We start from the raw sequence: 26,641 nt of genomic DNA, 5'->3' as shown, positions 1-26,641 counted from the left end.
ACAGGACCGCGGCAAAATAAAAGCCGCCACACCTTAAAATGGAGGGTCTTTTACATGAAAACAAATACAATAAAAGATTGTATTATTAGATATATATAGCTTAATATTTACGCAATATTGACAAGTAATACACCGAAAATTCAAGATTTTGAGATTGACAGAACAAAGACACACGAGCGGAGGCAGCATGTCCGCAAGGTGAACAAGCTTTAAAGTACCAGTAGGGTAGAAAAACAAGTTGCCTCTATTTTGAAGCTATTATCATATATTTATATTTACATCTAACACAATTTCCCAACTCATGTGGAAACGGGGTTTGTAGTTTATAATAAGAAAATCACTCATATTTGGTTCATTGTCAGGTCATGACGTATAAATTGATTACTGTTGGCGGTGTGTGGATTTTATTAGAGAGCGCAGCAGAGGACCCTGGATCTGTTGACTCAATTGTTAGCTACTTTTTTACCGTTTCAACTGCATTAAAAAGGCAAGCATGTGTTCTTGACTTACATAAAGATTGTGCATGCTAAATACCAACTCTCTTCCAAATCTTTTTCTATTTCCAGTATGACTGATATAATAACATGGTTAGAGTGCAGAAGAGTTACTGTGGTGATGTAAAATCTACGGAAATGATCGAAGGTGTTCGGAACGGAATATTCAAGATGGCTGACTGAATTTGTAGCACTTTGTGACATTTTAGACGGTAGAATTTTTTTACATACTAGGCAGATTGTAAATACAATTGGATATGGTTGAATGGATACAATGATAGAAATGGTTTTCCACTCTGCTAGTACTTCAATATATCTGAGATACTGGGTACCCGCACAGAGCAATCCACAAAATGTGCAATGTGCAAATTTGAAAAGGACATGGGCGGTGGTAGGCGGTAAGACCGAGGCGTCGGCCATGTCAACTGCACCGTGGCTTCGGCGGCGGCAGGCAACGACTCCTCCAACCGTGGTACGCACCCAGTCCCGCGTCGCACCGCATCTCTATATTCCTTCAAAAGCGCTCTAAAACAACACCTCCAGGCAACTTCAACACTTTACTAATACCCTCCTCCATTCACATCCCATCTCCCCGGATTATAAACAACCCAAATGTACTTCTAATGTATATACTTGTTCTTATGCTATGTGAACTCACTATGTTCTCTGCTGGCTGTACATATCCTACTAAATAAGACCTACACTGTTTCAATGTCCACATTTCTCTGTTGATGCAATTGTTGATGACTGAAGTTCTGATATCAACCAAAGCTCCTCATCCCACCCCCGGATTGTAAATAATGTCAATAATTCAATGTATATACTATGATGATTAACTTGTGTGATGACTGTATTATGTTGATAGTATATATTTGTACCATGAATTGATGAAGGTGGACCCCGACTTAAACAAGTTGGAAAACTTATTGGGGTGTTACCATTTAGTGGTCAATTGTACGGAATATGTACTGTACTGTGCAATCTACTAATAAAAGTATCAATCAACCAATCAATCAATCAGCACCCCAGCCCTAAAGCCAATCCTTGTCTTGAAATTACAGATCTTACTTGCAAACTTCCCTTACCCGCCTTGTTCTAACATAGCAGAGGCTGTTCACCTAGGACACCTGCTGGGTACAGTGGCAAAAGCTTTAGGAATGGAAGAGAAGCTCAGCTTGCTGTATGTACTTTTCTGTTTACATTTAATGAACTAGATATGCCTAGAATGCAATCAACTTTAGTTCAGAAAATTTTTGTGACAGCTGATGCAACTTTTTTCTCAATAATTGTGGTAGCGTCCACCTGCCCTGAATTATAGAGTGTGTTGTACCACTGCAGCCAAACCGGACAGTCACTGAATCAATGCTGGGCTTTGTCCCGCCCACAGACGCCGCCCGCTCTGGAATTGAACGAGAAGTGGGCTCGGCCTCAGCTGACCTGGACGGCGGCCTTCCGCAAGTTGATTGGATCAGCTGTTGGAGGCTGAATCTCCTTTTGATTGACAGCAAAATGGACCATTTTGCGATCTTGAAGTATAAGCCACTGCCAGAGCATTTTTTAAGTTTCATGGGGAGAATTTTCCAATCTTCAATTATATATTTTATCTGTTTTAGGAGACCGTATACGTGTTTAGAGAGCTTCCACTACTTGAAACACCAGCAGCCGCCACTGGTATACGGCCTGTGTTACAATGATTGAAAAATGTAGCAAAACAATATAATATAAGAAAAAAAATGTGTTAATACTAATTACTAATAACACATATTTGCTTTTAAATGTATGTGCAACATTTCTTTTGCTTTTTTTAAAGACAATATTTGCGTCACAGACGATTATGCAAATTATAAAATGAGCCCAGAGCCACACCCCCACGGCCACATGGATATTAGCAAACTGGGGGAAATCCTGTGTTGATTATAAGGACAAACAAAAATAAGATCCTTTGTGTTCAAACACATCCCTTTCTGACAGTGTCAACCAAAAGCGATGATTATTGTGATGAACATGCATTCTTATTAGCTGTTATCAACAACAACAAAATAGCAGCATTTGTGTTTAGAAATGAACATCATAAAAGGTGCACTGAACATACATTGAACAGGTTTGTCTTGTTTCTTTCACAGAAGAGTCCTTGTGCAGGCATGTGCTTCTGTTGTTGCCATGGGACACTGCTTCCTAGCAACACATCACGGGCCCACCGCAGGTTCTGTGGTTAAAAAAAAAAAAGAAGTAAAAATCATACATGATTACATTTCAATATGACCTATGACAATATATTGGCACAATTCAAACATACTGACATGTTGTATAAACGTCTACTAAAATTGTCATCTGAAATCAGTAAAACATAAGCTTTCTCTAACAGCTAAAAGCTATGAAGGCGTATCGCAAAATGTTAGAACATTTAAAGGAACAGGGAGTTTCCTTCACCTCCCTCCATAGTTTTAGTGAGCACACAGCTTGCATTACAATTGCTTAAAGGAGTGCTGACAGAAGGATGCCACCACTGCAAAGTGCAACACAAGCTCCCTGTGCCAAACTGGCTGAGAAAGCATGGTTTAACACCCACGCATACCTCTCTACCCACAGAGCCTCACAGCTAATGCAGCCTGTTTCAGCAACTAGTGTGGGGGGAACACTGCAATAAATACTGAACATAATGCCAGCATAACCTGGTGTAAATGTCACATTCAATGTTGTCAACACAGAGGCAGCATGTTGTTAGTTGATGGTGGAAATAACAGGGGTAGACTGACCTGGTGGCTTTTGCTGTTGGTGTAAAAGAAAGCCAGGCGGTAGAGACTTTTATAGTGTTGAGGGAAGCGGCCGAGACAGAGGAAAAGAGCACGGATGCACATTTCCACCAGCATTCCTCTCTGATCAGCACGGTCTGTAGGAAGGGCCTTTGGTACCTCCATCACCTCAGCGGGGGGCTCTGGCTTCTTTTTGCCTTCGCTGGCTGGGGTTTGAAAAGCAGCCTGTTGAGAGGTGGCTACTTTTGGCGGGGTGGCTGGGACTGCTACAGCAGGAAGGCAGGAATCCACGGACACTTTGGGAGTTGAAGTCTCAGGCAGTGTCACCATCAGCATTTCCACTATTTCCTCAACCACGTTCTCTTCTGTCTGGTGGGCAGTATGACCTCCAAGTGACTCTAAAGTAGGAAGCAACAAAGAACTACTACAAAATAACTGCCCAAAACACTCACACTTTAAGATGAGTAGAGGTGGTCCTCACGTTCCGAACAAGTTATATTCCCAGACTAATGTAAGTAAGCTCTTATACGAAAGCCAAAAGCAGTGACGTTGTCACCTTGTGTAAATGCTAAATAAAAAGAGAATACAATGATTTGCAAATGCTTTTCAACTTACATTCAATTGAATAGACTGCAAAGACAAGACACTTAATGTTGGAACTGAGAAACTTTGGTATTTTTTGGAAATATTAGCTCATTTGGAATTTGATGTCTGCAACATGTTTCAAAAAAGGAATGCTCATCAAAGACTTATTTGGAACATCCCACAGGTGAACAGGCTACTTGGGAACAGGTGGGTGCCATGATTGGCTATAAAAGTAGCTTCCATGAAATGCTCACTCATTCAAATGCGCGAGAATGCAAGGAATTTAGGGACTTCATCATCTAAGGTCCGTAATATCATCAAAAGGTTCACTGCACGTAACACAGGATGCCCGTGACTTTCGATCCCTCTGCATCAAAAAGCCACATCTGTGTGTAAAGGATATCACCACATGGGATCAGGAACACTTCAGAAAAGCCCTGTCAGTAACTACAGTTGATCACTACACCTGTAAGTGCAAGTTAAACCTCTACTATGCAAAGCCAAAGCCATTTATCATTATATTCACCATTAATGCTGAAAGGTTTAGGAGCAGCATATGTTGCTAGGTGATGAAAATGTGTGGTGCATTATAAAGCGTAAAATACGACAAAGGAGACTCTGGACTGTTGAACAACTTAATCTGTATATCAAGCAAGAATGGGAAAGAATTCCACCTTAAAATCTCCAAAAATGTGCCTCCTCGGTTACCAAACGTTAACCAAGTGTTGTTACAAGGAAAGGCCATGTAACACACTGGTAAAAATGTGTTGCTGCCATTAAATTCTAAGTTAATGATTTTTTGGAAAAAAATAAATAAATCAGTTTCTCAGTGTGAACTTGAAATGTCTTTGCAGTCTATTCAGTAATTGAAGTTGAAAAGGATTTGTAAATCATTGTATTCTCTTTTTATTTACCATTTACACAGCTTCACTGCTTTTGGGTTTTGTACATAATTAACCCCAAACTGCACACAGAAAACATGAAGGGTTGCATCTTTTTAGTTTCTTTTCAAACAATGTATGCGAGTGTCTTTGTAACAGCAAAACGTCATAAAACGAGGGCCACCTGTAAAAGGGGAAAATGAGGTATTTTGATGTGAGTGGACAAAAGAAGCATATACGAGAGATGCAAAGCAACTGTGCATGTCCTGCCAGTACCTATGTCCTCGGGCAAAGGCTCGCCTTCCTTCACCGGCGTTGTACTTTCTGATGATGAAGACGTGACTTTTCCGGAAGCTGGTATGTGGCTGCTGTCTTGTGAGCTGGTGGGATCTGTGAAGGCATCCTGGGTGGAGTTGGAGTCAGAGAGCAAGACCACCTCGCTGTCCTGACTGCGTTCTGTCAAAAGGATAAACAAAAGTCATTTTCCCCAATGAATAGTGGTTGTCTTTGGAAAAATATGAAAAATGCATACAGATTTTATGTTTCCCCTAAAACCTTGGTATGCACGGTTCTTTAGTTTACATGTACTATTCTGTTCGCATTGCTTGAAGACTCTGCTGGCCTAAAGTCCAAATTCAGTATCAGTAATCACAATACAAGAATGTTGTAGTACGAGGAGGGTTGGGTAAAGATGGGCTTGGGTGTGATTAGTTTGGAAAGGAGTCCAAATCTAAGTCAGAGTTCTTAACTGTTAAATTATGAGAAATCTGGAGAATCATTGGCAGAGAACTGTAGATGACCAAATCAGGAGTGGAGGGAAACACACAAGAGTTTTCAAAAGACTCACAATCACGAGTAAACAGCAAACACCTTACAACACTGTCAGTCTTGTGTGAAGCTAAACTTGTGTAAATAGGTGCCTCTGTTAAGAATGCACTTCATTACAGAGCTCTTTTCTGACTGAAGATATAGCCTCTGAGAGGGTTTGGGTGGATTTGGAGAGCAGTACCATTCAGGGAAGCCAGCCACATTGAAGACCTGGGCAAGCAGTAATCATGGTCAAACTCTGATGAGGCTGTTGAAGATATGGGGAGCTGGTTTTACAACAATGTCCAACAGAACTGTTCCTCTGAATGCATTTTATACATTACATTTAAATTACAGGTTGGTTACAAAATCAAATGACAAATGAGGGCCGTTGAATAAAAGCCACTCCCCTTGTAGAACCAAATTCAGACAATAACATATCTTTAGTACAATACACGTACCTCTCCTCTTTCTCATCTAAACTTGAAACAAGAAGATCTACATCTTGGAAATGACCAATGTAAGAAAAGGTGCATGTTACAACCAATAGGAGAGCAGCAATATCACACAATTGAGAGAAAACTCCATCATAGAATGATGAAGATACTTTTTCCTGATAACTGATTGTCTGAATCAAGCCCTACAATCTTATCAGTTGAATGAGATTTAAGCAGAGAGATTGGCCAACATGCGCACAGCCCCGCATTTCTATGACTCGATGTTCAGTTCTTTGCCAATAACAGACCACCCACATTGTTTCTGACTTTGCTCCTTTGTACTAATTGGATATTATTTCCAATTATGTCCCACTCGTGTGAAAAACACAATTCACACAGAACAAGACATCTGCAGGGAGCCCAGATTATTTGGTCGAATTCAGCCCACACAAAAATGTAACAAAAATCCACCGTGTGAAGCACCAGACGCAGAAGTGAATTAAGTTAAGAGACTCCAGTCGTGGAGACAATCGCCCTATTAGAACTACATGCACAGAAGTAGCAAAGCAGGTGGGAACAGCAAGCAGGCAAAAGAGGTAGCAGGCAGGCAGATAGGTTGGTGGGTGGGTAGGAAGGTAGGCAGATAGGAAAGGGAGGTAGGAAAAATCCGGCAAAGGGGGACAAAACTGGCAACATGGGCAATATGGCTGCAGTTTATAGACGTTCAAGCTTAAGATGGAACATGGGATGCATAAACATAAGTACACGTTTTTTACCTCAGTATTCCAAGTCGAGTCCGTTTAAACTCATGTATTTGATAGTGGGATACAATGTATCTATGTATTGTGATAGTTGGATACAATCTATCTATGTATTTGATAGTAGGAAACAATCTATGTATTTGATAGTAGGATAAGATTTCAATTTGAAAATGTTTCAATAACTGCAGGTACATTAGTTCATATAAATACATCCATCTTCTGCACTGGTGAGCATTGAATCATAGCATACATGGATGCTAACAAGTATTCACGTGCACACCTACGGACAATTTACAATATCCAACAGGTATAACAGGCATGTTTTGTGGGATGTGGGAAGAAGCCAGAGTGCCCAGGAAGAACAAGAGAACGCACCCAAGCATGGTGAGAACATACATATATGTACATACCAGTACATTCATTCATTTTCTACCGCTTGTCCCTTTCGGGGTCGTGGGGGGTGCTGGAGCCTATCCCAGCTGCATTCGGGTGCCAGGCGGGGTACACAAACTCAATCATTCATAAATGCCGTTTTTTTTAATAAACAATTAATTTGAGCCTTAAAGTGTTAAAATATACAAAGTGCTTCGACACCAAACATAGAATCATTCACAAGAAAGTTTGTGTGGTGAGAAATGTTGGATGTTAGACACAAGGGCCTGGCTAGAAGTATCTGTCTTGTTTGTCCTTAAGGTTTTTGGTAGGTGGGGGTCAAATGTTGGATGTTAGACACAAGGGCCTGGCTAGAAGTATCTGTCTTGTTTGTCCTTAAGGTTTTTGGTAGGTGGGGGTCAAATGTTGGATGTTAGACACAAGGGCCTGGCTAGAAGTATCTGTCTTGTTTGTCCTTAAGGTTTTTGGTAGGTGGGGGTCAAATGTTGGATGTTAGACACAAGGGCCTGGCTAGAAGTATCTGTCTTGTTTGTCCTTAAGGTTTTTGGTAGGTGGGGGTCAAACCACTCAAGATTGTCCATACCATAGCTCCAAGTATTTTGTTAAAATGACAAAATAAGAGTCCAATTGTAGCTGAGATAGACACCGGCGCGCCCCGTGACCCCAAAGGGAATATGCGGTAGTAAAATGGATGGATGGATGAAGAGTCAGGTAAAAAAGGCTACAACCCCAGATCAATCGGTCAAATTACAGATAAGTGCTGTGTCTCAAGGTAAGTCCATATGTAATTTATTTCAGGATCAATGACAATTTAATTGGACTTATTTTTGAGACCAATGACATGAACTCCATCCTTGACAGCTCTAACAACTCATTCTAATGAACTTGGTAGTTGACGCTTCTGTTAAAGTAACACCTTTTTCCAACTGTGTGTCTAATGCATTATTCTTAATGTGATGTTATTTCTACAACCAGTTTGTATTTTACCTGGATTGATTAAGTGCCAGTTACATTTGTTATAACTGTTTACTTTGTTTATATAATTACTCTAATATGTTTATATAATTACTCTAATATGTGTATATATATATATATATATATATATATATATACATATATATATATATATATATACAGACACAAACATCTATATGTACATATATATATATAAATATATAAACACACACACATAGGTATATATACACATATATATATATACACATACATATGTGAGTGAATTATATTTATATAGCGCTTTTCTCTAGTGACTCAAAGTGCTTTCCACAGTGAAACCCAGTATCTAAGTTACATTTAAACCAGTGTGGGTGGCACTGGGAGCAGGTGGGTAAAGTGTCTTGCCCAAGAACACAACGGCAGTGACTAGTATGGCGGCAGCGGGGATCGAACCTGGAACCCTGTTGCTGGCACAGCAGCTCTACCAACCAAGCTATACTCCCTCGCCATGTATATATATATACACATACATATATATATATATATATATATATATATATATAAATAAAATGGATACATGGATGATACAGCAGAGGATTGGGAGAATGTCATGTGGTCAGATGAAACCAAATTAGAACTTTTTGGTATAAACTCAACTCGTCGTGTTTGGAGGAAGAAGAATACTGAGTTGCATCCCAAGAACACCACACCTACTGTGAAGCATGGGGGTGGAAACATCATGCTTTGGGGCTGTTTTTCTGCTAAGGGGACAGGAGGATTGATCCGTGTTAAAGAAAGAATGAATGGGGCCATGTATCGTGAGATTTTGAGCCAAAACCTCCTTCCATCAGTGAGAGCTTTGAATGGTTGACCAAATACTTATTTTCCACCATCATTTACAAACAAATTATTTAAAATTCCTACAATGTGAATTCCTGGATTTTGTTTTACATTCTGTCTCTCACAGTTGAAGTGTACCTATGATGAAAATGACAGACCTCTGTCATCATTTGAAGTGGGAGAACTTGCACAATCACTGGCTGACTAAATACTTGTTTGCCCCACTGTGTGTATATATATATATATATATATATATATATATATATATATATGAACATACATACATACATACACACACACACATTTGGGCCACCAAAGTTATCAGAATAACGAGTTTCCTTTAACGAAACAATTTTTTTTAATCCCGTAATGAACTTGCATCCTGTGTGGCTCTTAGTTCATCAAAAGCAGCGGCGTTCAGGTAGGTTTCTATTGAGTCAAAGGAACAAATAGAGAGCAGGAATGAACAAATAAAGATGTATATTGAATGGAAAGTGTATCTCTGAAGCCCTGGCAGGTCGCTCTCTCCACAAGACCAAAGTTATTTCCATTCACTTTCGCTGTAAGTAGTGTTGCTAAATTTGCACAGTACAAGCGACTTGTTAAGTTTGTGAGTAGCGGGTTGAGTTATTTGGGTTTGTTTTTGAACATGCGGTTGCTTATTTGGTTTTTTGCTTATCTGTCCACTCAATAAAGCAAATCACGACTGTATCTGCAAGTATTGTAGTTAGTTTTTTTAATGTTCCCTAATTATCACAAACCACTTTAAACACCTTTAAAAATATGCACGCAGAAAAACAAGTGATGTGACTTAGAGGGGTAAATGTAAAGAAAAATATAATTGATATAAATATATATATTTCATAATTGGAGAGAGAGGGAGAGCGCAATTAAGGACTGGATTAGACCCAGGGTCAAAATGTCTTACCTCTCTGTGTGTGCAAATCTGCTTATGTCCATGTTGTGCTTGTGTTTAAAAAGCTAGTTTCATTTCAAAAAAATTAAGAAGAAAAAAAAATATTTGCACAAATCCAACATACTGTCCAATACCATGGCGGGTGTACATTTTAACGAGGTAAATTTATTAAAGATAAAAAACCTCCACTTGAAATTATAGTAATTAATTATGATTTAACGAGGGACAAATTGCAAATAAATATTTTAATCGTTTGACAGTCCTAATATTTTTGTAGTGATCAATGCCATCTAAGATTTAATGGGCAAAATGTATACTTACATTAAGAATCTCACATTTAGTAATGATATAATGTAGCAAATGGCCTCTATCCCCATGGAATTTTCTGGGCTCCCATCTGATTTGTTCTTGAGACCTGATGCCATACTTTGACAATGTTATCATAGATTATGTTAGTGGATTAGTAAAAATGACAATAATACGGAGAATAAATATTGATCTAATCTCTTAGTATGGCTCATATACTGATACATACTAGGTATTGATACTATCGATATTTGGATCCATCACGCTCACTTTCCATTGAAACTTTAGCGGTTAGCACAACTTTGCGTCCTCTTGCTCCGTCTTTATTAAGATGAACTATTCCTCGTCCTCTAATCCTGCAGTGATAACGCCACTTGTAGTTTATTTGCCGCCATGTAGGGGAGGATTAGTGACTTAGAAGTGGCTGAGGATGGAAATTAGCACATCAGTTGCAGCTTGTCACTCTGGAATTCTAGACAGTGTTCTGGCAAGACATGCACCCTCCTGGAATCGATGTATCTTGACTCTGCGCAGGGGTGTGATAAGGAATCAGAAAATGTAATTGTACGTTCTTTTTCAAGCAATCTTTCCCTACAATCTTTAGCCACGTAAACACCAGGATGAAGCAGCGGCATGGGCTTGGTAAATCATCAGCCAATTTCAGATGAGTTAAGAAACAGCCCGATCGGGATATCTCTCGGTATAATATTAGGAGAAGCAAGCTGGTGAGGAAAGTAAAAAAGTGGAGGCAGCAACAAGACAAACACAGGCATGACAAGCACATACATGCGTACATTCAGGCCTCTGTGCCCTTTGCAAGTCTATGCCCGTTAAGGTATGGCAATGTACTTAAGCGGACGGTAGCCATATTGCCCATTTCACCAGATCCCTATCTCCCAGCGTATGGGGATCATTCTAACCCCAACCAAGGCACACAACATGGTTATTTTCAAACTGAACACTCCTAAGTGGACTTCCTTTCCCAGTGCAATAAAGGGCAAAGGGCCCAAGCCCAGAGACAGGGTCTAGGACTGGACTGTACCATCAGCCTGCTGTTCCTCATGCCGCTGCTGCTGCCACTGCTGCCGTCGAAGAGTTTTGCGCTTGGCGTAATCGTGGTCAAATGGCGTGGCTACGTAGAGAGGGGAAGTCACACCTGGAGTGGCGACTGATTGAAGGGAGGAGCTAAGGACGTTCCCTATGCCTATTGAAGAGCTATTAAAGTCTCCATCCATCAGAGAGGTAGATTTCTCCCTAAAATTGATAAAGAATACATTCATTTATACAGTGAAAGATGCTTTAAGGTAATGTATGTAGGGTTTAAACTGTAACTTACTTTTCATTTGACCTGGGTATGTTGGGGATGCTCTTTTCTTCCCCTCTGGCAAATGGCCCTAAAGCTGCTTGAACCAAGAAATTGAAGAAGGCCTCATGGTCTAGATTGGGCTCATTAGCCTCCAGTAGCTTTAGGATGGTGGTGCTGAGACGGAAGTGCAACTAGAAGAAGTAAAGTGCACAATTCCTTTAAATCAGAGTGCTTTCACATAGCAACCCTATTAAGTTGCTCATAATTCAGAGGAGCTGCAACAGCAGATATGTACCAGTCATTTACCTCCAGGGCTTCCATAGCCAGGTCAGGTGGATTGTGATAATGGATTTTGCGAGGATACCTGGCAGCCTCCTCATGAAGGAAATGTGCTGCCTTCACATGAAAAAAAGAGGACAATTAACAAACTGGAAAGGAATTGAATCACATAATAAATAAGCAGATAAAACGACAAGACAAGAGGGCGCTATTGAGTTCTGGAATAAGGATGAACTATGCTTGGTTCGCCCGCAACTACTCCTCCTCCCCCCGTGTGCAGCCAGCCAACATCTGTCACATCGTCTTTGCAATCTCCAAAGTTCACCTGCCTTCAACAATTTGATCATAACATAGCTATTACTAATGCCACAGATTGTTTTCTCCTGGGCAAACACAAATGAGAAGAGCGTCTTGGGGAGAGAGATGCAGCAATCTTTGTTTCTGGAGGTGGATTATGAAATAACCTCCCCTCATCATGTCAGCCAACTTAGTTTCAAGTAATTACAACTTAAGCAGTCATTTTCACCTCAATTAGAATCTCTTGTTTTGATTAACAGGAAAAAAAACATAATTGTAGTTTGTGGAGAGGCGAAGCCGGCAGTCCAACAGAAAGGGCGGGCACGCCGGAGCCCGGCCCAAGATGGCGGCGAGCAGGCGGGAACGGCGAGGCGGGGCGAAGCGAGCCGCGCCGGGAGCGACCCTTCAATCAAGATCAGGTGCATGGATCGCGCACCTGGGGGCAATCTAGTAATTCTCTCACACTGTTTAAAAGGGCGACAGCTGTGAACGTCAAGGAGAAGAGGCGGAGAGACTGGAAGGAGCCAAGGTGAAGCTGATGCGGAGCGAGAGAGGAGGAGAGACTGGAAGGAGCCAAGGTGAAGCTGATGCGGAGCGAGAGAGGAGGAGAGACTGGAAGGAGCCAAGGTGAAGCTGATGCGGAGCGAGAGAGGAGGAGAGACTGGAAGGAGCCAAGGTGAAGCTGATGCGGAGCGAGAGAGGAGGAGAGACTGGAAGGAGCCAAGGTGAAGCTGATGCGGAGCGAGAGAGGCGGAGAGACTGGAAGGAGCCAAGGTGAAGCTGATGCGGAGCGAGAGAGGCGGAGAGACTGGAAGGAGCCAAGGTGAAGCTGATGCGGAGCGAGAGAGGAGGAGAGACTGGAAGGAGCCAAGGTGAAGCTGATGCGGAGCGAGAGAGGAGGAGAGACTGGAAGGAGCCAAGGTGAAGCTGATGCGGAGCGAGAGAGGAGGAGAGACTGGAAGGAGCCAAGGTGAAGCTGATGCGGAGCGAGAGAGGCGGAGAGACTGGAAGGAGCCAAGGTGAAGCTGATGCGGAGCGAGAGAGGCGGAGAGACTGGAAGGAGCCAAGGTGAAGCTGATGCGGAGCGAGAGAGGAGGAGAGACTGGAAGGAGCCAAGGTGAAGCTGATGCGGAGCGAGAGAGGCGGAGAGACTGGAAGGAGCCAAGGTGAAGCTGATGCGGAGCGAGAGAGGAGGAGAGCCCGAGACAGATGACGAGCGAGCGAAGAAGAGGAGTTGAAAAGCGACCTGGACTGAGGTTTTTATTGGAGAAAATAAACAAAGTCACAACTCTGCTCAAAGATGTCTCTATCTGGTGGTCCATGGAACCCACACGACAGCGAGAGGCTGTCACATAGTTATTAATATTATTAACAATTCACTAAACAAAAATATCAATGTAACACTTTTGTTTTTGCTCCTATCTTTCATGATTTCAACTCAAATATCTAAAATGTATTATATATGCACAAAAAAAACTATTGCTCTCAAATATTGTTCACAAATCTGTCAACTCTATGCCAAGGAAATATGTTGCTCTGTGTGAGTCACACCAAATACTGACCGCTTTTCTCAGCGCCCAAATCACCAATAAAGCAAAACTTCACATTTCAGAGTGGCCTTTTATCGTCGGCAGGTAAAGTCACACCTGTGCAATTATCATGCTGTTTAATCAGCATTTTGATATGCCACGCCTGTGATGTGGTATGCATTATCTTGGCAAAGAACTGCTCACTAGCACAGCTTTAGACAGATTAGTGAACAATATTTGAGAGGAATAGGTCGTCTGTGTATATCGTAATAGTTTTACATCTTTGAGTTCAACTCAGCAAAATTGGGAGCCGTAACAAAAGTTGTATTTTATGTAAGGTAATGTTGTCAAATGGTGTACAAACATTTTATTACTGGTACCAATATGTAGTTCAATACTGTGATACTTTAATGTCATGATTGGCTTTATTTTTACAGAAAATCTAATAACACTAAAATGATTAAATGTAGCCCACCGTATGCTGGGACTAGGTTTTAATAGATTATAAAATTGAGTGTTATTGTATTAAATACTTTACAGTTGCCACTCGTTTTAGGCTTCAAAACAAATACAATTCCTAAAAATTGGAAAAAACTACCAAAGCTTAAAGTACAAAGATAAGACACAGTATGTGAAAAGGAGTCATTCACTTGCATGGCGCAGTGGAAGAGTGGCCGTGTACAACCCGAGGGTCTCTGGTTCAATCCCCACCTAGTACCAACCTCGTCACTTCCGTTGTGTCCTGAGCAAGACACTTCACCCTTGCTCCTGATGGGTGCTGGTTGGCGCCTTGCATGGCAGCTCCCTCCATCAGTGTGTGAATGTGTGTGTGAATGTGTGAATGTGGAAGTAGTGTCAAAGCCCTTTGAGTACCCTGAATGTAGAAAAGCGCTATACAAGTACAACCCTTTTATTATTTGTTTATCATGAGGTTGTTTTGACCCTGCTAATAGGTGGCAACATGCCAAACAGCTTACTAAGGACTTTATGTATTGCAGTGCTTTTTAATTATGTTCTGGTGAGCCACCCCAGGAAGAAAACATATTTGGCACCCTCCACCCCTCTCAACCGCAAATATAAATAGTATCATTTGTTTATAAAACTGTTGTAAGTACACCTCTGCTTAACCTTATTAACGTTAAACAAAACAAAAAAATAAAGAAATAGATATCAAATTACAAAAAAGAATAACATAATTCAAATTGGTCTGTAGTACGTAACAGAAATCTGTCTAGGGGGAAATATGTAATCCTTATTTAAACTATGAACATATTTGGACCAATTTGAACCAGTTGATACAGAAAATTACAATTAAATAAACTCAATAAATAATATATAATATTATTATATAAAATATACAACTTTTAATCTACAAAACAAAAATAAATACAATATTTTTTTATATTGTATAGTTATCAGAAGAAAATGTAAAAGTATATGAAAAAGTAGATATATTTTTACCATATATAATAGGGTAGTCAGGAACTACTCCAAAATGGCATTTTGTAATGCACAGCTTTACGCAGCAGGGTTAATGTATTGATACTACCACAGCATGCCACCTTGACTATCCCACTAGCTGAGAAGAGATGATGTATTGTAACAACTTGCTGGTGTTAATGTTTATGTTAACCTTCAGAGTTCCAATGCTCATGAACATACAGCACCTGTAAGGGGGCGTATTACGATTTATGAGGGTTTTTTTTCTACATATAAAACACTTCCTTGCGGCCTACATAACATGAAATACTGGTTCTTCGGTAAAAATTTTGCACAGATTATCTCAGGGCATTCAATCAATCGCAACTGGACAGTTTGTTTTGTCTCAGAAGGCGTTTTGCCTCTCATCTGAGTAGGCTTCATCAGTTTGTGCTCATAGACTTAGACTGGTCAGATCTAGCCTAGCAGTTGGTGCCAAAACCCCAAATATTAAAGAAAAGAGTGGAGTGAGAAAGGCTGTTTGCCTGTCAGTGCCCTGTGACTGACTTACTGTAAATACCCAACCATGATGTTAAGAAATACTTCATCCAGAGGTTTACCTTTTGGTACAGCTGCAGATATCCCACAGGTGGCTGCTTGCGTTTCTCTGCTATTTTCCCCAGCATGTAGTGAATGAGCCATGCTTCTTCATCGCTGTCTCCCTCACATCGTGAAGCCCCCTGGAAGCACTGAGCTGCAGTCTCCAACATAGAATCTCTCCTTTCTTCCATCTGAAAACAATGGCACAGCAGAGCTTAATAAGTCTTTTGAAAGACAACTATGTAAACTTACAGGGCTTTAATGACATTGTACGTGAGAGCGGCCGTGATCATCAAAAGTTTTTTTCCCTATATTAATGCATGCCTGTTGAATGTTGAAAGTACAATGTTAATGACGTGCATTCATTCAAAAAAGAATGAAGGTTATGGCAAGTAGAGAACGTGTTATTTGAACTATTATCCAAAAATGTTCAATGAGGCTATAAAGTGTGTTTCATCCAATTACTCGAACAAACTAAATGATAGATTACTTGATTACTAAAATAACGACAGCTACAGCTCTGTAAGAGACCATCTTCAGCCAAGTGATGTGACATTGTAAAAACTGTACAGATGGCATTTGTCTCACCTGTTTTACCACCTCTGAAGGGAGCTCGTCACGCCACTGCTTTAGCTGCCGTGAAGCAAAGGAGTGCAAAGCATACGATATGGTTCCATATTCGATCCACAATGACAGGTTGGAGCTGTCTATCTCCAGGGCCCGCTTAAAGCAGTTGAGCACTGCCTGTGAGTGTTTCCATATGGGCACGTCACTTTTTAGCTCATTGGAATTGAGTTTCTCCTGAATACGACTGGCCCTTGCTAAAGCCATTCCTGCCCAGGAGTCAAACCTGCCAATGGGGACATATTAATCACAGAGGTTGACAGATTAACTTGATAACTCAATTAAAAACCAAATGAATTAGTAAAACTTGATCATTGCTAAGAGAGAAATGACACACCTGTTTGGAAACACGCAGATATCATGCATATAAAACTTCATGGCTTTGGACTGCTCCTTGTTCTTGAAGTGGTAATCCGCCAGCAGATAGTAGATCTCATTAACGATTGGAGGTGCTGGTGGGCTTCCATCTGGAAGGCTTGGGGCCTTGAAAGACAACACATTGAAAATATACAATCATACAGTGGTTTCAAATGTTTAATAGTTAACAGGGGAAGAAAACTTGCATACTTGTAATACCCTGAAGTTTGTATAGGTTTTCATTCAGTTTGACAATGGTGGTTATGATAAAAACAAGTAATACTTGAATTGAACTCGGAAAACATAAAAAGGCAACTAGTATTTACAGGTAGTGGTGATTGACATTGAGAACAAAAATCTATAATAAAATTAGTTGCAGACAATTTCATTTGTTGATAGCGTTTATTTCAGAACAAAAACAAACAAGTGTCTGCACGATCAGTGACCGCAGAGCGACAGAGAGAAAAAAATGGCTGCAATGCGGCCACAACAAAAACATGAGTGAAAACTAAAGCCGCCAAAGATACACATAACTTGCTCAATTTTAAAAGTAGACTTTGTTTTTCAACTAAAGTGTCGTACATCTGGAGGACGCGGTTTGTGACTCTCCACAGTAAGAGTTTGCTTGTTAGCTTGCTAACTAACAACAGAGAATGGAGGTGTGTGAAGAATAACTTAAAGCATAGGCGAAGATTGATTATTTGACTTTCTTTGTTGTCCAAACTGCTTTGCCTTTTAAAAAGATATTATAAAATGAACAATTAGTTGTAGATTTGATTTTTTCATGTTAAAAAGTTGTTACTGAAAACCATTGTTCATGTGACCTATTTTAAAGTGTCTTGCAGTGTAGTTAATTTATTACATATTTTGGAACTTTTTACAGATCTGTCAGGTTTGGGATTTGCGACCCGCCAAAGTCCGCCAGCTAAATGTAGTCAATATACTGTACCTGTGTGCACTTTTCCAAGTGCATTATCATAATCACAAGATGCTATTTTCTTTTTGAGGAAGCTTAAAATCTTTGGTGTTGTTTTGTTGTTATTGCTGCTATATTAAATGGTATTTGTTTATGCAACACAATTATTCTTGTGTTTTTTTAGCACTTGGCCTGCCCTTGCTTTAGTTATCGTAACAGCCTGCTGAGCAGCACGGTTCATACAAACAGTATGACCATTTTACGCAAAAGCTATCAATGAAATGTACATCCCGTTTATACAGTATTGTTGAAGACTGTTTGACAAACTGACCTTATGTGTATTGTCCTCGATGTAGGCCGCGACCTCATCCATGGTGAGGGTGGGAGTTTCACTTAAGGGGGCGATTCCTGCAAACCTTCTCAACAGATTAGCTAAATCTGCAGATACGGTGCTTGTCTTGTAGCTGTCAAACTCAGGCAGCGACTTTGGTTTAAAATACTGGAACATGAAAAGAGTGTCACTCCATTGCAGCTCCACCTGCAACACAGATATTAGTATTTATTGTAGTGCCACTGTAAAAATATCCAAAGTACTGAGATAGGCTCCAGCGCCCCCCGCCAACCCGAAGGGAATAAGCAGTAGAAAATGGATGGATGGATGGATGGACTATACTGTAGAGGGATTTCTTGGGGCAACCTCATGCAGCTGTGTTATGTAAGAACTTCAAAGGGTTCTCCTCAAATCCATTTCCAACCAATGACACCCTCTAGTGGTCGCATGCATAAATGACAAAATACATAAGTATGGCATTTTCATTAGGATCTACGTACAAACATAAAACTGCAAGTCGATTTGTCTTGTTCCATCCCTCATCTAGTAATTTGATTCCATTACCAATTCCATACAAATGTTTTTTTCCTCCACCTAACCTGGTTCTAAAAGTATTTAATTCAACAATCCCTTTTTGTTCAATATTCATTCCCGAAAAAGTGCAGTTCCCCTTTAAGAAGTGTAGATGGAACCTCATTGTATCTATAACAGAAAATGAACAAGTAGAATAATAAGCATCTAAAGGGAGGATCATATAACAGCAACTGTTGGTGTGTCAGCATTGTCACATGAAGTAAACCACGTGAATGGGAAGGGCGGATCCATCCATCAATTACAATTGCGATACCATGGGTATTATCAGTATATTAGTGGTATTAGAGACATTAGGTCGATATTTTCTCAAAATATTTGTTGGTGTTTTATTTAATGTCTACAAATTGAAGGAACAATTCCCTGTACACAAGAGGACGTAGAGGGCAAAAACCAAATGATTTAAATGAGTAATAGACAACAATTTTTGATTATGTACTATTGATTTTTTTGCTCAAACAAGTATATGTAATGCAAGAGAAAACAAAACGACTTTAAGTATTGTGTTGATATTGTTGAACTGTCAACAGCACTCACTATGAATACATGAAAAATTGTCATGGATTATCAGTACCTGTAGCATAAAACCCTGATCAGACTATATTTAGAGAAAGAAACACCACCAAAGACATCCTTATTGTCAGCTGTCCTCTGTGGTTGAGAAGTTGCAGACATTCTCTGTGTATGTCTTGAGCTTGAAAAGTGTTCGACCATTTTAAACAGTGTATGTGCCAACACATTTAATTAGCAGGCATTAATATGTATTTGCATGAATCGCTGCAACTGCGACATAGCGATTTCCTGGAGGGACTGCAGTGTCTGACCTGTGGTGATGAGTGGTCTTCAAGGAAGCGGGCCTTGCTCTTCTTACTCGGGTAGGCGTACAAGCAGAAAAAGCACTGCTCTAAGGCCATCTCCAACTCCTCTTTGTAGGGATGGGAATCAGTGTTGGCAGTTGCTGCAAACTCTTTTTCCAAAACATTAACCTATAAGAAAGTAGGTATTCTATCAAATTGTTGTCAAATGTGTTAGGGCTATAAACACAGCATAATAAAGTCACATTGACATATTATGTGAAGTCCCAAAGAGTTTTTGTACAAAAAGAGACTCACAAAAAACTTAAGTAGTGCCCCATCTGAACTGCAACACAGGGAGCGACGGCCAAGATACTCATGAGCGGTGTTCAAAAGCATCAGAGAGGACGGCAGCATCGGTGAGTCTGAGTCATCTACAAATTCATGTCAACACTGTCACTCACTGGGCAACAGCTCGCATGCAAAGCACCAAGGGAAACTTCAACAAGGACTCGACAAACCTTCGTCATCCCCTATAGTCATATGCTGTTGAAGCATACAGTTAAAAGCAGCCTCTTCGTGTTTGATTATGCGATATAGAATAATCCATGGCAGCACCGAGAAGAAATAAGGTTCTTTTGGATCGTCCGAAATAGTCATGCTAAGGTCAATCAGCTGAAAAAACAATCACAAAATAGATTAACATCCAAGACAAACTCAAGCCCCTTATACAATAATATTTTAGCACTCTTCTAACCTGAATGAGATTGTTTGCAAGTCGAGCCATACTAGAGAAGTGGGGGACATTGCCGAGGAGCTCGGAGTCCTTATTGAAGCAGACCTCAACGCCGTCCAGCAGCTTTGAAATGGTGCTAACCCATTCCTCCTTCGCAGGTGCAGAACTGTTTGGAGAGGAGTTGAGCTGCTGCAAGGCTTCATTTATAGCCAGCTCACTTGACTCGAAACATTGCTGGTAGTCTTGTAGCTTCAACAAGGAATTCTGTGCCAAAATATAACATGTACGATGGAATAAGAAGCGCGGACACTCATAAAGAAAAGCATTGATGTCGAATTAAGAGTTGGAGGATAATCTAACCTGAAGCAGCAGAAGCTGAGCAGGACGTTCTGGTGCTGAACTAACAAACTCCAAGTGTTTACTCCTGCTGCCGTAATTAAGAGTGGGCTGCAACAGGCGCACGACCGACTCAAAGTCATCCGATTCAAAAAGCCGCTGGATTTCCTCTAATGACTGACAGCGCTCCAGGGACTTCAGTCTTTTATCAATCTGTTCATAGAAACAGAAAAAAATGTTGTAATTCAAATAAAGGATAAAAGATCTTGTGGGCAAGAAAACACTTCACTGACCTCTTCTACAGAGATTGCTGCATCTACCCTTAAATTTGGCAGTTTGATTGTATAAGGTCTCCCTTCATGGGACTTGGGTTTGCTCTGCAACAGCCCAGTACAGACATCATAGCTCTCTAAGGCCAAGTCCATGTCTCCCTAAAAAGGGGGAGAAGACAAACATCCTTTTCATATCTTGTTGAGAGCAGAGTAAAGGTCAAGAAGTTAAAATACAAGCAAACCACCTGCAGGGCAAGGGATCGAGCCTTCAGCCAGTAGACACGCACCATCACATCGAACCAGTTGTCCTCAAAAATATCTTTTTGGGATGAACCTAAAGCTAGGAGCAATGAATCAGCCTGGAAATGTTGCCCGGGGAATTCATTTTCATCTGTGTCATTGCAAGAACCAGTACTGCTTCTTCGAGGAGACACTGAAAAGGACAAAGATGTTATGGCAAACTTGTAGTCTTGCTATACTCCACTAACAACCTTTCAAAGTAAAACATCTGCAAACTACCTGCAGTATTTCCCAAACATTCATTTATTTGTGGTGGTGCATCACACATATATTTTCACTGCACCCAAAATTAATTTGTTGCTCTTGCTCATAAATCCATCAAGTGTGGACTGTGTGTAAATGTAGCCTGTGGTTTAAACTCCCCACAATAAATCTGCTGTTACACAATTCATACTTTGGTGAGGTAAATTATCCATATGGCAGTATATTGTGATATTTTTTCTAGTGATGTAATATCTGTCAGCAGTTAAAAAGTAAAGGGCCTTTCTTTTTTCTACATTAAAATGGCTTTCACATACATCATACAGTATAGTATGTACAGCTTGTATTATAAGTTGCATTTTAAATGTATCAGTGAACAGTCTGATACAATACCAATCACAATACTTACTGCATTGTATTGTGAAGTTGTTGCCAATACCCAGCTCTGCCTCACACACACTGTTCTGACAGAGATAGTGTTGCCAACTCAGTGACTTTGTTGCTATATGCAGCGAGTATTCAGACCTCTCTAGATTCTGTTTTTCAGGAAAAAAGTGGCTATCAATAAATGTAGCGTCTTTCACTGGGGATATAAGACACTTTGGGAGCCTCTCAAAGATGCTCTTCTAAACAAGAAACATGTCCTTGTGTGGCCCCCGTCCTCTTCTCACAGCTTCTTTTTTTTTGCGACATAAAAAATAAAAATACAAAAATGACAGAAGAAACTTCCTTAGTATTTCTGAACATATTTGTATTACTTGTATTGTTTATTGCTCACTTTTCATCAATAAAGATTATATGCACATGCGCAATGGACAATTATACAAATTAGATGACTCAACCCAACTGAACAAATACTGTATTTTTTGGAATATAAGTCGCACCTGCCGAAAATGCATAATAAAAAAAGAAAAAAACATGTATAAGTCGCACTGGAGTATAAGTCGCATTTTTGGTGGAAATTTATTTGATCGTTTACCAAACAGTCTGTCACTCCTAATCGCTAAATCGTATACGTTTAAGTCTCTCACGTCAATAAGCTAAATAATATTATTTGATATTTTACGTAATGTGTTAATAATTTCACACATGAGTTGCTCCTGGGTGTAAGTCACACCCCTGGCCAAACTATGAAAAAAACTGCAACTTATAGCCCGAAAAATACGGTAGATTGCAGTCCTGGGGGAAACACTGATCCAAAATATTGTTTGTACTGAAAATGCACATATCTGTTTGACACTGAAATATTTTGATTGATTGATTGATTGAAACTTGTATTAGTAGATTGCACAGTTCAGTACATATTCCGTACAATTGACCACTAAATGGTAAGACCTGAATAATGTTTCCAACTTGTTTAAGTCGGGGTCCACATTAATCAATTCACGGTACAAATATATACTCTCAGCATAATACAGTCATCACACAAGTTCATCATCAGAGTATATACATTGAGGGGTAAAAAGGTGATATTAAGATATTAAAAATCTAAATTTGGTTGATGGGCTTTAAGTTTAAATGTTACTTTGCCGCAATAAAAGACACTGCCAGAACCCACCGCTCTTGCCTTTATTGTGCGACCATTGCTCCAACTGCAATTCCATACAAGCCAAGCTCATTTCCAACATTTCCTGTACAAGAAACAGACACAGCAGAATGTAATAATTGTGATCACAAAATTGTAGATTTACCAGTAAAAAAAATACAAACTGAATGCTCATGAGAATCTGAATTATGGTATGTGATACAAGAGATGAAAATATGTATTTGAAAAATATTTGTATAAAATGTAAGCGCACATATTTTGTTTACCCGGATATGCTGGTTACTGCAGTCCCGAAACAAGGGGTTAGGAAGACCACAGCTGTGCTTCCTCCAGGTCCGATAGACCTCCAGCACCACAGCAGTCAGACCAGGTGGCCACTTCTCCATGAACTTCTGACCCACCGCTTTCAGATAACATAACATCAGATCCAGTATACCTCCATTGGCCATATTTCTGAGAAGGAACTTATGAACATCCTGTTGTTCTACAAAGAAAAAAGCATTATTTGTTAAAAGACAAGACATGCATACTTTCAAGAATAAACTTTGTCTAAGTTGGGCTGTACCAGATTCCATGTATTCAACTGCATCAAGTGGCAGGCAGCTGCCATGAATAGGCTGCAAGTCCTCCTTCCCATCACACTCTGTCTCCAGATTACTTAGACTTTCATCTTCATTATCAGGATCAAACTTCTTTAGCCTATGAGAAACCAGCGCATGGTTTTGTACTTCAATTATAAGAGGAATCTTTTTTTGCTTCAGCAAAACAGACAAATACCAATCCATACAATTGCAAACAACACAAATACAACCCAGAAATCTACCTGGAAGGAAGGTACTTATAAAGTAACTCCTGAAAATCAATCTTCTCTTCCTTTTTGCATTTTGTGTTACGGACACGCGCTGACCGTCTCTTGGCCGTCTCAACAATATCTTCTACTGCACGTTTCCTCTTTGGCGCTTTCTTTGCCTTGTCTGACAGAGAAACATCCATAGCTGGAAATACAAAAAAGTAGTTTGTTTTCTGAATGTATGTCTAGTACTAACTGAAGTCATTTCTGGAACTAACCAACAGAAGGAGCTGCCGTCGTGATTTCAACAATGGCAATTTGTGTGTCAGGTTGAGAGAGGGCTGACGGCTCAGGGAGGACAGTAGGTGGCTGAGACGAGCTGGGGCTGCTGCTCAGCACAGCTGACTGGACAGTGCTGATGGGACTGCTGGGTTCAGGAAGGTTTTGGAGGAAGTTGGCGTCCTGGTACGATGACAAGTCGATCTTGCGGCCAAGACTCAATCGTGGAGGCCCACATGTCGTCTGATATCTGTACATTGCCACAAGACTTTCACCAACATGCCTCCACCTGTGTTGAAGCAAGAGCCCCGCGTCAAGTTAAATGGCCTAACCAGGCAAATGTTGAAATAAAAACACATTTCCTGAAATTCATGATTAGAAATGGACAAAATGAAAGAAACACATTACACCTCTTAGATCCGGGCTGTCAAACTCATTTTCACTTATGGCTGCCCTAAGAGGGCCGTTTGTAACAGGGAATAATACATGAATATAAATGTACAAGGATTTACCTCATTTTATAATTACCAAAAGTGTACCACTTTTTTTTGTATGGTAAAATCTACGTTTATTGTTTTTATGGTGTATTACGATAAATGGAAAAAAAATGTAACTGTTTTTTACAGTAAAATGTGTAGCCTATATTTAACGTCATTTTGACATTGTACAATTTGATGGATAATTGCTTTGAAATAATGAGTAAAGCAGATATATTGAAGTATTTGCATTATTAGATCCTATCAAAGTATAAAAGATGAGCAAATACATGCAGTACATGTATTTGTTATTTCACAATGGAACAAGAGTCCACTTAGTAAGAAAAGTACTTTGCTTATTAGACATTATTTCCAGGCTTTTGCATAACATCAAAAAATGATGTGAGAGGCCAAATCTGGCCCAAAGCCCTTGAGTACCACCTGTGTCCTAACTGAATCTATCAGTGACCTACACAACACACAATGGGAATGAACTACGGTACAACAGAGACTGTGAGCCAGTCAGTGAATTTTGACCTTACAAAAATTCTCCTGGATAAATGGCCAAGAATTCTCACAAACCAAATATCTCAAGATATAAACAATATTAACTAAGAGTCTTCAACGTTTTCCAGGCTAAGGACCCCCAAACTGAAATATAGTGGTGGGGGACCCCCGTATTACAGTATTTAGCTTGTCTAATGTGTCGGTTGTTGTTGTCGTTGGAAGGATCGTTGAATGCCAATAGTCCTCGAGGTATAAAATTCCGTACCTTGACATTGATGTAAGCCAAGTTTTATGCTGTGAATCAAATCTTATACCTAAAATCTACAACAAAGAACACATAAGTATATAATGTGTGTGTTTATTGAGCTGTTGTTGATCTAATCTTTCTGCTGATGCTCTTTTACCATGAATTGATTAACGTGGACCCCGACTTAAACAAGGTCAAAAACTTATTCGGGTGTGGTCAAATGTACGGAATATGTACTGAACTGTGCAATCTACTAATAAAAGTATCAATCAATCAATCAAAACTCTTATTGTTTTGGTATTTTTTTCTTAGAAAAGCTGGATTTTATATTTTATTGGTAAATGTATTTTTAACCTGCTGTCACTTTGCTTTTGCTTGGGGACAAAAGATAAAAATGAGCTTGTAGACACATGTGGTCTATGCAATATATGTATTGTGCAAGGATAAATAAAGGGTCTTTTTTGTTACATTTTTCAGCGATCCAGGCCAAAGCTATTTCAACATTTTAGTTAACAAATGTAATTTCAACAAAAACAGGAAAGAGAAAAATGTTTAACTTACGAGAGACAGAGGATGGGCTTAATCAGGACAAGATCAGGGATGGGTTCTTTGTAAGAAAGAGCCTGTCTGCGTTTCCGTAAATCCAGCGCTTCTTCCACAATGAATTTGCGTTCCTCTTGCTCCACTTCCACATAGTGAACAGACATGTCACTGCGAAAATACACATATCACACACACTGTGAATGTCATTCTTGGGTTTCTTTAACGGGTTAAGATAGTCACCATCGTTTGAACATCTGCATTGTGTCCCTTTTAAGTCCGGCCTGTTCCTCAAAGATTTTCTCTTTTAACACCAGGCCTTTAGTGTAACAACGATCCTTTTCAAGGGCTTTGCTGATGAAGTATAAACAACCTGGAGATATTCACAAGGATGATGATGATTATTATTATTATTGAAGTAACCAATTAGACAGCTAAGAGATGACGGTGATGTTTTACATACAGGTGTAGTCACAGAGTGTGTAGAGAATAGTGATCAGGTTGTCCAGGCATGGCCAGTGGTCCGGGTTACAGTGCAATCCCTCCTCAAAAGCGTGCCGAGCGAGAGGAATGCGCAACAGCCGCACGGCCACTTGGCCTATTTTGTACCACATGTTCACATCAGTGGAGTCCAACAAAACTGCCTACAAAAAGGACAAACACGTTTCTAAACAGAGTAGGAACAATTTCACAGTGAATCAGTTGCAGATGCGTTGATGTTTGACCTCTAAGTAAAACTCCATCGCAGTGTCAAGGTCATCTCGAGAAGCAGCCATACTGGCCAAGTTCTTGAATGTGGAATACTTCAACATCAGTCCGGGATGCTTGAGACCCATGTTCTGATCTTCGGAGGGCATAGCCTGAAATGAGAAAGATTCTTTAAGACCATTCATTTATTTGTGACAGATACTGTACATTTGGAGAAATAGATTTGCCGCTACTTCTTCTCCCTCGCTCATAAACACTTGGGATGGCCTGATCAACATTTGGCTTTCAATCCTGATTCATATCTGATCCGATACTTTGGCAACAGATGATATTCCTGAAAATTCTTCATAGCAAGTAACACAGACAAGTGTATAAAACTGATCATATTACATTTTTGAATTTGCTAGTAATATTGTAAATAGGATGATTAAATGTGTTGTATTGAATGCTAATATGCTACAAACCTGTCTCCCATCGAAAAGGTGTGGAGTATTATGAAGTGTAAAATACGACAACGGAGACATCGGACTGTT

General features: G+C 40.0%; 1 protein-coding gene across 1 annotated transcript in view; it reads right to left on the bottom strand.

The window, feature by feature from the left end:
• The window catches only part of LOC133556923 (calcineurin-binding protein cabin-1-like), a gene marked incomplete at its 3' end in the record, with an annotated part of 67,729 nt that overhangs the window by 30,568 nt on the left and 10,520 nt on the right, over nucleotides 1-26,641 (bottom strand). The window contains exons 5-31 of the mRNA XM_061907276.1: nucleotides 26,126-26,260; nucleotides 25,864-26,044; nucleotides 25,644-25,773; nucleotides 25,422-25,571; nucleotides 23,630-23,919; nucleotides 23,385-23,556; nucleotides 23,127-23,260; nucleotides 22,828-23,045; nucleotides 22,574-22,646; nucleotides 20,760-20,947; nucleotides 20,536-20,673; nucleotides 20,267-20,455; nucleotides 19,928-20,170; nucleotides 19,692-19,845; nucleotides 19,489-19,604; nucleotides 19,201-19,362; nucleotides 17,786-17,992; nucleotides 16,519-16,664; nucleotides 16,146-16,407; nucleotides 15,578-15,748; nucleotides 11,740-11,829; nucleotides 11,464-11,624; nucleotides 11,170-11,381; nucleotides 5,723-5,788; nucleotides 4,990-5,169; nucleotides 3,251-3,645; nucleotides 2,587-2,700 (exon numbers count right to left, since the gene is read on the bottom strand). Of these exons, the coding sequence (XP_061763260.1) occupies nucleotides 2,587-2,700; nucleotides 3,251-3,645; nucleotides 4,990-5,169; nucleotides 5,723-5,788; nucleotides 11,170-11,381; nucleotides 11,464-11,624; nucleotides 11,740-11,829; nucleotides 15,578-15,748; nucleotides 16,146-16,407; nucleotides 16,519-16,664; nucleotides 17,786-17,992; nucleotides 19,201-19,362; nucleotides 19,489-19,604; nucleotides 19,692-19,845; nucleotides 19,928-20,170; nucleotides 20,267-20,455; nucleotides 20,536-20,673; nucleotides 20,760-20,947; nucleotides 22,574-22,646; nucleotides 22,828-23,045; nucleotides 23,127-23,260; nucleotides 23,385-23,556; nucleotides 23,630-23,919; nucleotides 25,422-25,571; nucleotides 25,644-25,773; nucleotides 25,864-26,044; nucleotides 26,126-26,260 (4,677 nt within the window). The remainder of the gene's footprint in view (nucleotides 1-2,586; nucleotides 2,701-3,250; nucleotides 3,646-4,989; nucleotides 5,170-5,722; nucleotides 5,789-11,169; nucleotides 11,382-11,463; nucleotides 11,625-11,739; nucleotides 11,830-15,577; nucleotides 15,749-16,145; nucleotides 16,408-16,518; nucleotides 16,665-17,785; nucleotides 17,993-19,200; nucleotides 19,363-19,488; nucleotides 19,605-19,691; nucleotides 19,846-19,927; nucleotides 20,171-20,266; nucleotides 20,456-20,535; nucleotides 20,674-20,759; nucleotides 20,948-22,573; nucleotides 22,647-22,827; nucleotides 23,046-23,126; nucleotides 23,261-23,384; nucleotides 23,557-23,629; nucleotides 23,920-25,421; nucleotides 25,572-25,643; nucleotides 25,774-25,863; nucleotides 26,045-26,125; nucleotides 26,261-26,641) is intronic.

Source organism: Nerophis ophidion, linkage group LG07 (assembly GCF_033978795.1).
Source record: "Nerophis ophidion isolate RoL-2023_Sa linkage group LG07, RoL_Noph_v1.0, whole genome shotgun sequence".
NCBI lineage: Eukaryota > Metazoa > Chordata > Actinopteri > Syngnathiformes > Syngnathidae > Nerophis > Nerophis ophidion.
Note: the sequence above shows the minus strand (reverse complement) of the source record. Positions and strands in the feature narration are given on the sequence as shown.